This window comes from Heterocephalus glaber, unplaced genomic scaffold (genome assembly GCF_053883595.1).
Source record: "Heterocephalus glaber isolate CG9 unplaced genomic scaffold, H.glaber_assembly_v1.0 deba00001719, whole genome shotgun sequence".
NCBI classification, from domain to species: Eukaryota; Metazoa; Chordata; class Mammalia; order Rodentia; family Bathyergidae; genus Heterocephalus; species Heterocephalus glaber.
In genome coordinates this window covers 1223242-1240921 of record NW_028258432.1, presented here as the reverse complement: position 1 = coordinate 1240921, position 17680 = coordinate 1223242, and the positions used below count along the sequence as shown (strand labels likewise).

Sequence of the window (17680 nt, the reverse complement as noted above, 5' to 3'; positions counted from 1 at the left end):
AAACAATGCAGTATTTACACGTGTGTCCAATTTATTTCACTTAGGAGTATGGTCTCAAGGTCCATCCATTTAGCTATAAATGTCTGAAGCTCATTCTTCTTTATGGCAGAATAGTACTCCATTATATAAAAAACCCACATCTTCTTTATCCACACATCAGTTGATGGGCATTTGGTCTGTTTCCAAGATTTAGCTATTACAAACTGTGCTACTATAAACAGGGTATGCATATATTGCTGTGATGTGATGTTTTTAATTCTTTCGGCAAGATACCAAGAAGAGGTATAGCTGGGTCAAATGGAACCTCTAGTTTTAGTTTTTTGACAAATCTGCACACTGATTTCCACAGTGGTTGCACCAGTCTACACTCCCACCAACAGTGGAGAAGGATTCCTTTTTCCCTCCAGCACCTCCAGCATTTGTTACTGGTTGATTTCTTGATAGCAGCCATTCTTTCTGGAGTGAGATGGAATCTCAGCATTGTTTTAGTTTGCATTTCACGAATGACCAGTGATGTTGAACATTTTTTCATATATTTATTTGCCATTTATAATTCTTCATCTGAGAAGTGTCTTTTCATTTCAGATGCTCGTGTTTGCATTGGGTCTTTAAATATGAGAAATCCAATTTTTTTGAGTTCTTCATATATTCTAGATAATAGTCCTTTATCTGAGTAGCTGGTAAAAATTTTTTCCCACACTGTGGGTTGTCTCTTCACTCTGTTGTTGGTTTCTCTTGATGTGCAAAAGCTTTTTAATAAGATGGGGTCCCAGTTATTGATTCTTTGTAGTATTTCCTGTGCGGTCTGGGTTTTGTTCATGAAGTCTTTGCCTACTCCTATGTCCTCAAGCATTCTACCTATTCTCTCTTCCAGCAGATTTAGTGTTTCTGTTTTAATATTTAGATCTTTGATCCATTTTGATTTTAGGTTAGTGCATGGTGAAAGATAATGGGTCTGGTTTCAATCTTTGGCATGTGGAAAGCCAGTTTTTCCAGCACCATTTATTAAAGAGGCTATCTTTTTTCCAGTGAAGGTATTTGGCTCCTTTGTCAAAGATAAGGTGGTTGAATATGTCTGGAGTTGTTACTGAATCCTCTAGTCTGTTCCATTGATCCTCGGGTCTGTTCTTTTGCTAGTACCGTGCTGCTTTTATCACCATAACTTTGTAGTGTAATGTAAAGTCAGGGATTGTGATGCCCACTGCTTTGCCTTTGTTGCCCAGAATTGCCTTTGCTATTCTAGGTCTCTTCTGGTTCCAAATGAATTTTAGGATTTTTTTTTTTCTTTTTTTTTTTGGTGGTTGAATTCAGGACCTTGCATTTGTAAGGCAGGCATGGCACCACTGAGCTAAATCCCTGGCTAGGAGTGTTTTTTCTAATTCTGTGAGATAGTCTCTTGGGATTTTGATGGGGATTGTATTGAATCTGTATAACTATTTTGGAAGTATGGCCATTTCCACTATATTGGTTCTTCCTATCTAAGAACAAGGAATCTCTTTCCACTTTCTTATATCCTCTTCAATCACTGTAGTTTTCAATGTAGAGGTCTTTTACTTCCTTCGTTTGATTGATTCCTAAGTATTTCATATTTTTTGGATGCTATTGTGAAAGGGATTGTTTCTGTAATTTTTCTCTCTGTGAGCCTGTTATTCATGTACAGGAAGGCTATTGACTTTTTTTTTTTTTTTTTTTGGTACTGGGGATTGAACTCTGGACCTTTCACTTGTCAGGCAGGCACTGTGTGGCTGAACTACATCCCTGGCTATTGACTTTTGAGTGTTGACTTTGTATCCAGCTGTGCCACTGAATTTGGTTATCAAATCTAAAAGTCTTTTTGTGGAGTTTTTGGGGTTTTCTGTGTAAGGGATCATGTCATGCGCAAATAATGATAATTTAACCCCTTCCTTTCCTATCTTTATTCCTTTTATTTACTTCTCTTGTCTAATTGGTCTGGCTAGTGTTTCCAGAACTATATTGAGTAAGAGTGGTGACAGTGGACACCCTTGTCTTATTCTTGAATTTAGAGTGAAAGCTTTCGGTTTTTGTCCATTTAGTATGATGTTGGTTTGTCATAGTTGGCTTTTATCAGATTAAGATAAAGACCATCTATACCAATTTTCTGCAGGGTTTTTATCATGAATGGGTGTTGGATCTTGTCAAATGCTTTTGCTGCATCTATTGAGATGATCATACAGTTTTTTGTTCTGGGCTCTGTCAATATGGTATATTACATTTATTGATTAGCGTATGTTGAACCATCCCTGCATCCCTGGGATGTATCCAACTTGGTTATGGTGTATAACCTTGATGATTTGTTGCATTCTGTTTGTCAGTATCTTATTGAGGATTTTTGCATCTATAATTAGGGAGATTGGCTTGTGATTCTCCTTTTTGTAGATCCTTCTCTGGTTTTGAAATCAGGATAATGCTTGCTTCCAGGAATGAATTTGGGATTTTTACTTCACTTTCAATTTCATTAAAGAGTTTGAGGAGTAGAGGAGTAGCGGCATTAAGTCTTCTCTAAATTTCTTGTAGAATTCAGCAGTAAATCCATCATGGCCGGAGCTTTTATTTGTTAATAGTTTTTCATTACATATTCAGTTTCATTGGCTGATACTGGTTTATTTAGAATTTCTATATCTGTTTGATTCAGTTTTGGTAATTCATATGTATCTAGGAATCTGTCCATTTCTTCTATATTTTCCATCTTATTAGAATACAGATTCTTAAAGTAGGTATTGATGATCTTTTGGATCTCTGCAGGATCTGTTGTGATTTCACCCTTTGCATGGATTTGAGCCTTTTCTTTTTTTGATAAGGTTGGCTAAGGGTTTGTCAATTTTATTTAATCTTTCAAAAAAACCAACTCTTCGATTCATTGATTCTTTGTATTTTCTTAGACTCCATTGCATTAATTTCTGCTCTGATTTTTATCATTTCCTCCCTTGTATGAGCTTTGGGCTTGATTTGCTCTTTTTAGAAGCTTGAAGTTCAACATTAGGTTGTTCATTGAGCCCACTATGTTTTTCTGATAGAGGAATTCACTAGTATAATTTTCTTCGTGGAGTGCTTTCATTATGTTCTATAAGTTCTGGTATTTTGTATTGTCATTATTGTTTAATTGTAGAAATTTTGTGTAAAATATTTGAAACACTGTAAGTCAGTATAACATACAAATGCAAAGGAGGTGCAGTCTGTATCACTTAAGATTTTTTAATTAAGTAAAATGTAGTTAGGATTGTTGAAATTATCCTCTTGGTGGAGGGAATCATAATTGAAATTTGAAGATGAGTTTGAGCCAGGGTCAGTGGCACATAGCTATAATCTCAGTACTCTGCGAGTCTGAGGCAGGAGGATCTTGAGTTGGAGACCCCCTCTCCCCCCAATTCCAAGAAAAAAGAAAGGCAGTTTGGGGCCATGAATTCAAATGGAAACTTGCCTAGTGTGTTAGCTTCTTAGGGCTCCTGTGATAAGAGTCCCTCAAACTGGGTGTAAACCAAAAGAGATTTATTTTATCATGGTTTTGAATGATGAAAGTCCAGCATGAAAGCATTAGGCCACGTGTTTCTTCTAGCGTCTTGGTTGCTGGCAGTCCTTGGCTTACAGCTGCATCACTCCAGTCTCTGCCTGTGGTCAGGAGGCCCTCTTCTTGGTGTCTGTGTCTTCTGGTGGCATTTCCAGTGTGTATGTTTGTGCATCTCATCCCATGTCTGTCTCTTGTGTTCTCATGAGGACAGCGTTGTATTCCATTAAGAACCCACCCTATTCCTTTATGGCTTTTTTTTCCCATTAAGTTTATTAGTACATTTTAGGTATACAATACAGTTAACATTCATCGTTGGGAACTTGTACCTTTACATGATATATCTTGGTTCTTATTTTTTCCCCATTCCCCTTCCCTCCAGTCAGCCCCTCTACCCTTCCCTATTTACAGACACTTTGTTTCCATATTTTTCCTTTTCTCGTATTTTTTCCTTTCCCTTCTTTCCTTTCCCCTAACCCTCCCACTTCCCCTACCCCTTTTCTTCCCCTAGACCTTTTCTTCCTATTTCACATTATCTATTCTACACTTTGATCCTTGTTTACACTTTCAGTTTCTCACACTAGAGAAACTATTTGGTATTTCCACATGTGTGTCTTATTTATTTCACTTAAGAGTATGGCCTCAATGTGCATCCATTTAGCTATAAATATCTCTAGTTTCTCGTTCTTTATGGCTGAGTAGTATTCCATTTTATAAAAAAAACCCCACATCTTCTTTATCCAGTCTCCAGTTGATGGGCAGTTGGGCCATTTCCAAGTTTTAGCTGTTACAGACTGTGCCACTGTAAGCATGGGTGCGCATATATCTCTTTGGTGTGATTCTTTTTTTTTTTTTGGTACTTGGGATCGAACTTGGGACCTTGCGCTTGTGAGGCAGGCGGGGAACCACTGAGCTAAATCCCTGGGCTGATTCTTTTAATTCTTTTGGGAAGATACTCAACAGTGAAATAGCTGGGTCAAATGGGACCTCTAATCCTAGTTTTTTGAGATATCTCCATATTGATTTCCACAGTGGTTGCACCAGTCTGCACTCCCACCAACAATGGAGAAGGGTTCTTTTCTCCCCACAACCCCTCTAGCATTTGTTATTGGTTGATTTCTTTTTTTATTTCTCCCCACAACCCCTCTAGCATTTGTTATTGGTTGATTTCTTTTTTTTTTTTTTTTTGGTACCGGGTATCAAACTTGGGACCTTGTGTTTGTGAGGCAGGCGGTGGAACCACTGAGCTAAACCCCCGGCCCTGGTTGATTTCTGGATAGCAGACATTCTTTCTGGGGTGAGGTGGAATCTCAGTGTTGCTTTCATCTGCATCTCTTGAATGACGAGTGATGTTGAACATTTTTTCATGTATTTATCTGGGGCTTTTACTTCTTTGAGGAATGTCTGTTCATTTCAGATGCTCATTTTTGAATTGGGTCTTTATATTTGGGGAGTTTGATTTTTTTTTTTTAAGTTCTTTATATAATCTAGATAGTAATCCTTTGTCTGAGAGATAGCTGATAAAAATTTTTGCCCACATTATAGGTTGTCTCTTAGCTCTGTTGGTGGTTTCTCTTACATTGCAGAAGCTTTTTAATAAGATGAGATCCCAGTTGTTGATTCTTTGTGCTAGTTCCCATGCTGCTGAGGTTTTGTTCATAAAGTTTTTTCCTATGCCAATGTCTTTGAGACATCTAACTTATCTTCTAGTAAGTTTCGTGTTTCTGTTTTAATATGTAGATCTTTAACCCACTTTGATTTTAGTTTAGTGCACGGTGAAAGATAGGGGTTTAGTTTTAATCTTTGGCAGGTCGAAATCCATTTTTTCCAACACCATTTATTAAAGAGGCTATCTTTCCTCCAGTGAGGATGGTTTGCTCCTTTGTCAAAGATGAGGTAGCTGAGTATATGTGGAGTCATTTCTGCATCTACTAATCTATTGCACTGGTCCTCTGGTCTGTTTCTTTGCCAGTACCATGCTGAGTTATGTTTTTTGGTACTGGGGATAGAACTCAGGACCCTGCACTTGCAAGGCAGGCTGCGGAACCACGGAGCCAAACCCCCGGCTCAGTACCATGCTGTTTTTATCACTGTGGCTTTGTAGTGTAGTTTCAAGTTGGGGATTATGATACCCCCTGTCATGTCTCTGTTGCCTAGAATTGATTTTGCTATTTTAGATCTCCTCTGGTTCCAAATGAATTTTTGGGTTGTTTTGTCTAGTTCTGTGAAATATACTGTTGGGATTTCAATTGGGATTGCTTTGAATGTATATAGCAGTTTTGGAAGTATGACCATTTTCACTATATTGGTTCTTCCTACCCAAGAACAAGGGATATCTTTCCATTTTCTTATATCCTCTTTGATCTCTTTTTTCAGAGTGCTGTAGTTTTCAATGTAGAGGTCTTTTGGTTCCTTCGTTACATTGATTCCTAGATATTTCCCCTTTTTTTGATGCTATTGTTTAAGGAATTGTTTCCCTAATTTCTCTCTCAGTGAGTATGTTATTTGTGTACAAGAAGGCTGTTGATTTTTGAGTGTTGACCTTGTATCCAGCTACTCTACTGAATCTGTCAATTAAGTCTAGAAGTCTTTTGGTGGAGTGTTTTGGATCTTCTATGTAGAGTGTCATATCATCAGCAAATAATGACAGTTTAATTTCTTCATTTCCTATCTTTCTTTCTCTTGTCTAATTGTTGTGGCTAGTGTTTCCAGAACTATATTGAACAGGAGTGGTGATAGTGGACATCCTTGTCTTGTTCCTGATTTTAGTGTGAAAGCTTTCAGCTTTTGACCATTTAGTATGATGTTGGCTATTGGTTTTTCATAGATAGCCTAATCAGGTTGAGATAAAGACCTTCTATACCAATTTTATGTATTTTTTTTTTATCATGAATGGGTGTTGGATTTTGTGGAATGCTTTTTCTGTATCTATTGAGATGATCATATGGTTTTTGTCCTTGGCTCTGTTAATATGGTGTATTACATTTATTGATTTACATATGTTAAACCATCCTTGCATCCCTGGGATAAATCCCACTTGGTCAGGGTGTATGATCTTCTTGATGACCCTCTGTGTTCTGTTTGCCAGTATGTTACTGAGGATTTTTGCATCTGTGTTCATTAGGAAGATTGGCCTGTAGTTCTCTTTTTCAGTTGGGTCTTTCCCTGGTTTTGGAATCAAAGTAACACTTGTTTCCAGGAATGAATTTGGAAGTATTGCCTTCCTTTTGATTTCTTTGAAGAATTTAAAGAGTAGTGGCTATAGTTCTTCTCTAAATGTCTTGTAGAATTCAGCAGTGAAGCCATCAGGACCTGGGCTTTTCTTTGTTGGTAAATTTTTAAATTACATTTTCAGTTTCACTGATTGTAATTGGGTTATTTAGAATTTTTATATCTTCCGTCAACTTTGGTAATTCATATGTATCTAGGAATCTGTCAATTTCTTCTGTGTTTTCCATTTTATTAGAGTACAGGTTCTCAAAGTAGTTATTGATGATCCTCTGGATTTCTGCTGGATCTGTTGTGACTTCACTTGTTTCATTCCTAATTGCATGGATTTGAGCCTTTTAACTTTTTTTGATAAGGTAGGCTAAGGGTTTTATCGATTTTACTTATTCTTTCGAAAAACCAGCTGTTTGATTCATTGATTTTTTTTTGTATCGTTTTCTGAGTCTCCATTGCATTGACTTCTGCTCTGATCTCTTTTATAATTTCCTCCCTTGTACGAGCTTTGGGTTTGTTATTCTCTTCTTTTTGTAGGAGGTTGAAGTTCAGCATTAGGTTATTTGAGCTTGATCTGTTTTCCTGGTATGGGCATTCACTGCTATGAATTTCCCTCGTAGAACTGCTTTCATTGTGTCCCATAGATTCCTGTATGTTGTATTGGCAATATCATTTAATTGTAGAAACTGTCTAATTTCTTATAAAATGAATGGCAATCAAGAGAGGGAAAAGGAGAGAAGAGAAAAATAAAGAAAAAAGAAATCCAAAATAGGACAGGAACAGGAACAAAAAGGGAGAGAGATGAAGTACAAGGTGGGAGAGGTAGAGTGAAAGGAAAAAAAAAAGGAAAAAAAAGATAAATTTGAAAAAAAAATTAAAAATAAAAAATAGTTGAAAAAAATAAAAAGTAAAAATAAAAAGGGCCTCCTTCAGGATATGTCTCTGCTATCACAATAGAGAATGTGCAGATCTAAGTCAATTGATCACAGGACCCAGCCACAGTCTACTGAGATTCAGGCAGATTTCTGGCTGCAAGACCCGAGTTGAGCTCCCTGACCTCCTGCTGGATTGAACTCTGCAAGGTTGTACTGCAGGTTCCAGCTGCCCTTCTCTGAAAGATATTCCATGAAACAGATTCAAGCAGATATCCAGGAGATTAAAAAAAGATAGTTCAGGTTCTCATGGAAGGTGCTGATTCCTCTAACTTACCAGCTACGATGGTCTGCTGTGCCTTTATTGCAGAGATTTTCTTCACTTTCCCAGTGGGCTTCAGTTTTCATTAAGGAGCCTCAGAGAGGCCCTTTCTCTGTTGTTCACCTCTGCTCTGTCTTCTGGAGCTCAGATCGATGGCCTTTATCATCTCCTGTGCCTCTGTGGTGTGGAGCCAGGTACAGGAGTGGCCGCTAGAGGCCCCTGGGCGGGGTGGGGGGGTGCTAATGACAGCCCACACTGCTGGCCTCCTTTGAGGCCCAGGGGGTGGTGCTGCTGGCAGCCCGAGAGGCTTGGCTCCTTGGAGGCCTGGGCGTGGGGGTTGGGGGTGGGCGGTCTTTTATGACTTTGTTTTACCTTCCACCTTAATTACATCTGCAGTGACCCTATTTCCAATAAGGTCATGTCTACACGGATTCAGTCTATATTGTTTTGGTGGACACAACTTCATCCACAACAGTTGACGGTGCAACACATGTAGTTTTTCACCATAGGTCATGATCTGACCTGATTGATTTTGTTTTCTTTTTCAGTTCTGGAGAGTGAACCTGGGGCCTTCACACTGAGCAACATCCTGGGTACTTTTTATTTTTTTGAGACAGGGTGGTGCTGGTTGCCCAGGCAGGACTTGAACTTGCAGTCCTCCTTCCTCAGCCTCCTGGAGTGCTGGGATTGCATGCGTGTGCCGTTACACCCAGCCCCATACATCTTTTTTCTTTTTTTGGTACCGGGGATCGAACTCAGGTCCTTGGGCTTGCGCAGTAGGCGACAAAACCACTGAGCTAAATCCCCGGCCCCCCCATACATCTTTGAATTGTACTTGGTGCAAATGTTATAGGTTTGACTGCAGGAAAACTATTGTGTTTGATTACAGTCAAATACAGGTCTTGCTGGTGGGATTCTGTATGGCATGTATGCCATACTACTTTGTTTTTATTTTTGCTATTAACATTTAATTGAGGGCCAAGGATTTAGCTCATTGGTTCCTCTGCCTGCCTTGCATTCATATGGACCCAAGTTCGATCCCTGGTACCAAAAAAATAATTAATTGAGAAAATTCATGCAACTTACAATAATGTTTTAGTGCTGGGGACTGAACCCAGGGCTCTATGCTGGCTGGGGAAGTACTCTGGTAGAACTCAATGGTACTGAGCTCGGTGGTAATGGTCCACAAGTAACCATTTTAAAGTGAATAAGTTCAGTGCATTTACAGTAGTGTGCAACTACTCCTTATCCTTGGTTTCAAAAGTTTTATCACCCCAGATGGACACCCTATATGCATTAATCATTTCCCATTCCTTTCTTTCCTTACTTCCTGGCAACCACTGATCTGCTTTTTGACTCTGTAGATTTATATATTGTGGGTATTTCATTTAAAATGAATCAGATAATATGTGATCTTTTGTGTCTGGTTTCTTTCACTTAGGAAAATGTTTTCAGGGTTCGTCTATATTTTAGCATGTGTCTGTACTTCATTACTTTAATGGTTGGATGATATTCTGGTTGTGTGGCTGCACTATACCTTGTTTATTGTCCATCATCTCTTGATGGTCATTGGGCTGTTTGTATCTTTGGCTATTGGGAATAATGTTGCCACGAACATTGTTATACAAATATCTATTGAAATCCTTAATAGACATTTTAATTCTTTTTTTTTTGGTACCAGGGATCGAACTCGGGTCCTTCTGCTTTCAAGGCAGGTGGCAGAACGACTGAGCTAAATCATCCCTGGCCCGACATTTTAATTCTTTTGGGTATGTGCCCAGAGATAGAATTGCTGGGTCATATGGTAATCTATTTGATTTATATATTTAATTTTTGAGGAACTACCATAGTATGTTTCATGAGCAGTACACAGAGGTCTTGTATTTCCATGTCCTTGCCAATTCTTAGGTTTTGTTTTCTTGAAAATATCCTATTGAACGTGGAGTAGTAATCTTCCTTTTTAAATGTAGGCATTTATATATAAATTTCCATCTGCTGCTTTTGGTGTATGTCATAAGTTTGAGTATGTTGTTTTCATTTTGGTAACCTCCAAGTATTTTTAAATTTTCTTAGTGATTTTCTTTGACCCTTAAGGGTTGAAGAATGTATTGTGCATTTCTTGTGTATTTGCTGTTTTTAAGTTTTACTTCTTTCTTGATTTCTGGCTTTGTTCCGTTTTGGTTGGAGAAGGTACTTTATATGATTTCAGTTACTCTAAATTTATTTTTTGGTACTGGGGATTGAACTCGGGTCCTTACGCTTGGGAGGCAGGCGGTGGAACTACTGAACTAAATACCCAGCCAAGTTACTCTAAATTTATTGAGAATTGTTTTTAGCCTGATAATCTATCCTGGTAGGAATATTCATTCCATGTGTACTTGGGACAAATGTACATTCTTAAGCAGTTGGGTAGTGTTCTTTTTATGCTTGTTAGGGCAAGTAGGTATACATATTGTTCAAGTTCTTTATGACCTTGTTGATTTTTTTGTCTAGGTGTTCTATTATCAAAATTAAGAGTATCAAAATCTTCAAATAGTATTGAAGAACAGCTCTTTTTCCCTTCCATTCTGTCAATGTTTGCTTCATTTAGTTTTGAGGTTCTGTTGTTTGGTGCATGTTATTTATAATTACTACATTTACTTAATGAATTGAACTTATATCAATATATAATGTCCAATTTTTAACTTAAAATCTATTTTGTTCTTCAAATAGTATTGATACCCCAAGGTTAATTTGGATATTATTGGTATGGAATATCCTTTTATTTTCAACCTATTTTTAGACTGAAAGCAGTTCACATGTTTTTAAAGCAAGTCTCTTACAAGCAGCATGTTTAAATCACTTAAAATAATATTCTGCCAGTCTCTTTTCATGAGTTTAATACATTTACATTTAGAGTGATTGTTGGTAATAAAGTACTTTTTAGTCATTTTACTGTTCTTTTTTCTAAGTGTCATTTTTTACCCTTAAGCCTTTCAATATTGTTTTTTGTGTTTTATTTATGTTTTTTCTAGTATAACATTTTGATTTCTTCTTCATTCCATTATCTGAATATTTTTAGTTATTTTCTTAGCAGTTACCTTGGGGATTATAATTAGCATCCTAAATTTATGATAATGAAGTTTAAATTGATATTACCTTTTTGTTGTTGTTGTTGCAGTGCTGGGGATCTAACCTTGTGCATGCTAGGCAAGGGCTGTACCATGGAGCCACTTCCCCAACCTCTACTTTAGCATATTTTGGGTTTGTTTGTTTGAGACAGAGTCTTACTATGTATACCAGACCATCCTTGAACTCACACTGTGTAGCCTAGGCAGACCTTGAACTCACAGTCTTCCTGCCTCAGCCTTCTGAGTGCTGGGATTACAGGCAAGCACCACCACTCTCTCACCTCCCAATTTAGCTTTAATGGCATACATCATTATACTTCTGCTAACTCTGCCCACCCCCTCCTTTGTGTTGTGACTGTTGCAAATTATATCTTAATTCATTATGTGGCCATTAACGTAAGTTTACAGTATACCCTAATGAAGTTGCGGCTCAGAGTTCCTGGCCTCAGTAGTTCTTGGAAACCCCTGCAGTTCATGGAAACTGCAAATAACCTCTGCAGTTACTCTTTCTGTGGGAAGCTTGCAAGTAGCCAGTTTGAGAGCTCTATTCAGTTCTCTTCGCTGCTGATTGGCTGCTGTCCTCTAACTCATTTCTGGCTGATGCACCACTATTCCCCCGTCATAATAGGTTGCTCTACAACCTGTAGCTATATCCAGTGTTTTCAGTTTTGTTCTTCTTAAAGCCCTAAGATCCCTAAGATGCTGCCAAAACACCCTGCACTTCTAAAAGCTTTATTAATACAGTATTTTATTAAATTAAATTACATAACTGCAGGAGACGTAGCATATTTAGGGTTTAAACTATACAAACAGGCATTTATAGGCACTGTTTTTTTTTTACCATATCTGAAATTCCAAGTTTTTTCATAGTTCGCAGGTGCTTCAAAAACGTAACTCATGAATTTTGGGGGTCTGTTCCCCTGTATAATTATTGTATTAGGCATTTGTCTTTTATATAGGAATTCAAAGAAGTACTAGTCAGGAATACAATCATATTTTTTTCGCTATACTAGATAGTAATCATGGCCTTACACATGGTAGCCAAGTACTGTGCCACTGAGCTATATCCCCATTTTTTTCATTGTACTGCTGTTGACATTATTTCTTCATATGACTTTGCATTATTGTCTAGTGTCTTTTTGCATCAGCCTGAATGACTTCTCTTTAGTGTTTTCTTGCAGGACAAGTCTAATTGAAGTAAACTCAACTGGAGCTGTTGTGTATTTGGACATTTCTTTTTTTATTTTTTGAGACAGAGTCTCACTATGCAGTTCAGGCTGGCCTTGAACTTATGGCAGTCTTTCTGCTTCAGCCTGAGTGCTGGGATTACAGGTGTGTGCCACCACGCCTGGCTATTTGGACAGTTTTTCATTTCTTTGCAGTGCTGGGACATAAACCCAGAGCTGTGCCTATAAGGCAAGGGCTCTGCTGCCGAGTGCCCAACTTCGTTTTTGAAGGATCATTTTGTCAGCTATGGAATTCTTGGTTTACGGCTTTTCAGCATTTTAAATATATCATCTCACTACCTCTGGCCAGAGTGTCTTTTGATGAGACAATCTTAAAGTTATTGAGCGTGCCTTGTATGTTAGAGGGTGATTCTCTGATGGTGCTTTCAAGACTGTCTTTTGGCAGTTATGTCTTCTTGTGGATCTCTTCAGGTTTATCTTATTTGAGCCACTTGGCTCTATTATTCATATTTTCCATAAGTTTTAGCCCTTGTTTCTTCCCATATTCTTTTGTCCCTTTCTCCCTTCTCTGTGACTGGGATGATGTGTGGGGGTGTAACCTCTCGGTACCTGAAGTCCTTAGGCTCTGGTTACTTCTATTCATTTTTGTCCTTGTGCTCCTTGGACTGAGTGCATTTGCTACTTTCAAGGCGGCCATGCTGTTAAATCCCTCTAGTGAAATTCTTATTCCAGCTGTTAAACTTTTCAGCTCCAGATTTATGTTTAGTACCTTTTTACAATTTCTGTCTCTTTATTGAAATCTGCAATTTGTTTATGTATCATTCTCCATGCTTCCTTTAATTCTTTGTGGTTTCTGTTAGCTCTTTGAGCATATTTGAGACAGTTAAAGTCTTGAGTCCCATGTCGGGTTTCCTTTTCTGCTGTGACAGTTTCTGTCTCTTTTTTGTTGTACATGGGCAATATTTTCCTGTTTTATTTGGATGGTTTGTCATTCTTTTATGAAAACTGAACTTTTTGAATGTTGCCATGTGGTAACTCTGGGAATCAGATTCTCTTGATTGCTTTTATTACTCTTCAAGAGTTGCAGTTGTACATTTGTGGGTTTTCCAGTGGCTTTTGCAGATTGTATTCCTTGTCATGTGTGGTTGCTTAAGTGTATTTTGTTATTATCTCCATACCAGGCAGAGACTTGATAGACACTTCCTTAAATGCCTGGATCTATAAGAAAAGAAGAAAACAAGAGTTGTGTTCCTAAATTGTCTCCCCAGGGATCCCCTGGAAGGAGGTTTGGAGTGATGTTCAACCTCTGTGCCAGGGACTGTGTCGGATCGGGACCTACACAGCCAGGTGCTGTGCTCACCTTGGCACTGGTATGGTGCCCAGGATGGAAGCCATGGTCCCGATGGCTGCCAGATATATGGCTGGGAACTGACGGATGATAGTTGTGCCTGTGTAAATGCCAAAATGCACCTCCATTTCTCAGCCTTTCTCCAGCACTCATGGAGTGCTGCAAGCCTTTCTTTAAACAGACTGCAATTTCAAAGTGTTGATTCTGACAACCCTGCCAGCTCAGTAGTTGTTTGGGTAGAATGACAGATTCCTGGAGCTTCCTGTCTCACCATCTTCCCTGACAGCACTGCTGTATTTCTTTTCTAAGATGTGAAAAATTATGAATTTGAAAATACATCTGTGTCAGGTAAAAGGGCTGAAGACCAAGACCAGACCAGGCCACAACAAGCCTTTATTAGGAGAATAGATCTGCCGGGCTGTCTCTGAACAAAGGAGAGACAAAAGCAATATGGCCAGGGCAGGGAGAGTCTTTTATAGAGACTGGGGTGGGGTTTGTAGGGGCTGAGGTGGGGTTGAGTGAGTGACTAGGGAGTGGAGGAGCCGGTGATGTCACTAGGTGGTAGGAGGTGAGCGAGGATTAGGTTACTCTCTAGGCGGGAACAGGGGCATGCTGGGAAGAAGGGTTTGTTCTTTGATGGGAGCAGCCATCTTGGCATGACGTCACACAGGGGAGGGGGCAAGGCAGCATAGGAAGAGGGCAGCTGCTATACATAATAGCTGCTGAGGTGGTGGGAGACCTATCAATCTGGAGCCAGATAATCCAAATAAAGAATTGTAGACCTGTGGTCATCCATTAATTAGGAAAATCTGTTACTGTATTTATATCCTGAGTGTGTTTAAAAGTCAAATTTTAAAGAATAATTGTTATTATCAATATATATTTTGAAAAACAATGTTTATTATTAACAGTAATGACAGGTAAAAAAGTGCAAATTTATTTTAAAATCCAAGATAACCTTCTAAATGCTCTGCTTCATTACTTTAGAATTGTATATTTTTTCTTTTCTTTTTTTTTAAGTTTTTTGAGACAGGCTCTTGCTATGTAGTCCAGGCTAATCTTGAACTCACTGTGTAGCCTACCTGGCCTTGAACTCACAGTGATCTTCCTGCCTCAGCTTCCCAAGTGCTGGGATCACAGATGTGCGCCACCACGCCCAGCTATATTTTTCTTGTAAAGAACATTTAAATCATAAAATAAATGATTTTTTTTTCTTCTTGGTACCAAGTGCCACTGAGCTAAACCCATGGTGCTATGATTTTTTTTTTAGGACTTTCATTGTGCCAAGCTCTATCCTCAGCCACACTCAAACCTTTGAATTTAGGAATTAAATTAGCCTTCTCATTCTACAGAGAAGGAAACCGAGCCACTGGGGAGGTAAGAAAGTTGTCCAAGTTTACCTGCTTAGTAAATGGCAGCCACAATTCCAGCCAAACCCTGAGCTTGCAGGCCCTGACTTCCGTTATACATCTTGTCCTTAATCTGCAGTTTAATTTAACAACGTATAGACTTTGTTTCGGTTCCGGGAATCAAACTTAGGACCTTGCGCTTGCGAGGCAGGCAAGGCCCCTCTGAGCTAAATCCCTGGCCCTAGACTCCTTACCATATTAGTGCACCTGAGTATTCTAAGTTCTTAAAATGACTGTGTTATATGAGTGCTGCTGTAAATTTTCAGCCAGGCTATTCATAGAAATTAACTTTATAATCTTGACTATTAATAAATTATCTTGCAGGGAATATCATCATATAGGTCAGGCTACTTGTAGGGAAGAAAAACAAATACCTTCCTTGCGATGAATTTCAAGAACTTCTGCTGCCCCAGTATGTAGCTGAGGGTCCCTCTCATCTGCTTTCGCCATCACTGGAGTGGAACATTCTCAGTCTTTAAAATCTTGCCAACTTGCTAATACAGTAATTTCATTTTTCACCTCTTTAAATTTGCATTTATTTAATTAGATAAAGCTGAGTGTACTTTTATGTTTAGTGATCATATGCCATAAATTTCTTTGTGACCTTTGCTCATTTTTCTAGTGGAATTTTGCCTACTTCTTGTGGGATTTTTAGGTAGATTTATTGATGATGTTAAATCTTTGTCAAATGTGCTGTAAGTATTTTTCCCTCAGTTTTTTTTTTCTGTACCAGGGATTGAACTCGGGACCTTGCGCTTACGAGGCAAATGCAGTGCCACTGAGCTAAATTCCCAGCTTTTCCCTCAGTTTTTGCCTTTGTGTGTTATAGAAGTTCTGAATATTTTGTCAAATGTGAATTATTTTTGGGGCTGAGAATTGAACCCAGGATGTACTTCACACATACTAGGCAAGCTCTACCACTGAGCTCTCCCCACAGTCCCCTCAGGTATCTTTACTTGTTCATTTTTTTTTTTTCCCTTGTACTGGGGATCGAACTCAGGACCTTGCACTTATAAGTCAGGCGCGGCACCACTGAGCTGAATCCCCAGCCCCTCAAATATCTTTTCTGTATTGTTTTGTTTTTGTGCTGGGAATTGAGCTCAGGGCTAAAGATGTACTGATGAGCTATACCCCCAGCCAAATTCTCCCTAGTGCTTATCCAGTCTGCAGGCCTTAAATAACATCTGTTGCTGCCATGTCTCAAATGAAATCTCCAGCCTATGTTTCCTATCCTGCCTAGTCAAGTCTCTCTGTTGAGGGAGCTGATAAATATTTGATTGGTTATTATAAAACATTAGCCCCTGGTATTCCTTTGCAAAGTTATTTCACAGTTTTCCTCATCTCAGCAAACATCAAGTCTGTTCTTCCATTTGCCTAGGCCAAAAATCTTGGAGTCCTCCTTCAGTCTTCGGTTGTTCTTTCACTGTCTGTATAACCAGATCACTTCACACCATGCCCAGAGGTGCCATTCTTTATCAGGTCCCCATCCTCTGTCCGTTGTGATGATATTTGCTTCCTAACTGTCCTCTGCTGGTCTTTCCTGTTTTACCCTGTTCTTCCATGGTATCCAGTGTTAACCTTGGGTAAAACTGTTGGATCAGCCTTCTGTGGTAGATGCCAGCGTCTTCCCCAGGTCTCTAAGACCCTTATTAATCTAGCCTCTTTATTTTTTGACATCTCCTATTGTCTGTCCCTTGCTCAGTCTGTTTTAGCCACGCTAGTCTCCTCTCTGTTCTCTGAGCACCCCAGGCCCATTCCTACCCTGGGGCTTTGGCACTTGGTGCTCCCTCTGAAGTGTTTGTCCAGACAGTCTCATGGCTTTTTTTCACTTCCGGCTGGCTTTACTTCTGGCTTGTCACAGCAAGATGATCTCATCCAGATTTTCAGCCTCCCACCCTTACATTTCCTGACCTCCTTTCTTTATTTTCCATGCTTTACTATTCTATATTCTTTCTTGTTTATTGTCTGTCTCCTCCATTAGAATGTAAGAAGCTTCATGGGATTAAGGATTTTTGTTCTTTTCCCTGTGGTTTCACACTGCTTAGTAGTGTGTGTGCTGTATAGTGGACACCCAGTTTTTGCTTGTTGGATGAATGACTGGGTGAGTGATTGGCCAGAGTTTCAGGCTTGTGGATTCACTAGGACCAGTAGCTCCCAGACTAGCACTGGATTTTATTTTGGTGCACATGTGGGTTAATATATTTGACATGGTCCCCTTAAGATGATAACATGGCTTGGCCATTGTAGGAGAGAAACTGCAGACTTTGAACAACAGAAAGCAAAAGAATTGGCTCGAATAGAAGAATTTAAAAAAGAGGAAATGAGGAAGCTACAGAAGGAGCGTAAAGTTTTTGAAAAGTGTACTACAGCTGCAAGAACTTTTCCAGATAAAAAGGAACGAGAAGAAATACAGGTATGCCAGCTGTTTATAAGTTAGTAAAGGCAAAAATCTTGTTAGAATTATTTGATACATCAAAGAGAAATTGGGTGCTAATCCGTTATTCATTCATTTAAAAACTAATCTGTCTAGAACGGTGCATCAGGGACATCTTTTACTGATTTCTAAGTAGTACAATATGATCGTTTTTCCGTACTACTAAAGGTGCACTAACAGCCTCCCAAAGAGACCACAGATGAACTAGCAAACCAGGAGTTGGAAGTTGATCATGCAGTCTTGTGTTAGTCTC

General features: G+C 38.9%; 1 protein-coding gene across 5 annotated transcripts in view; it reads left to right on the top strand.

The window, feature by feature from the left end:
* Nucleotides 1-17680, top strand: part of Cpap (centrosome assembly and centriole elongation protein) — an 81060-nt gene that overhangs the window by 37999 nt on the left and 25381 nt on the right. For all 5 annotated transcript variants that reach the window (XM_021236391.2, XM_021236390.2, XM_021236389.2 and 2 more), the window contains one exon: nucleotides 17241-17406. In XM_021236391.2, the coding sequence (XP_021092050.2) occupies nucleotides 17241-17406 (166 nt within the window). The remainder of the gene's footprint in view (nucleotides 1-17240; nucleotides 17407-17680) is intronic.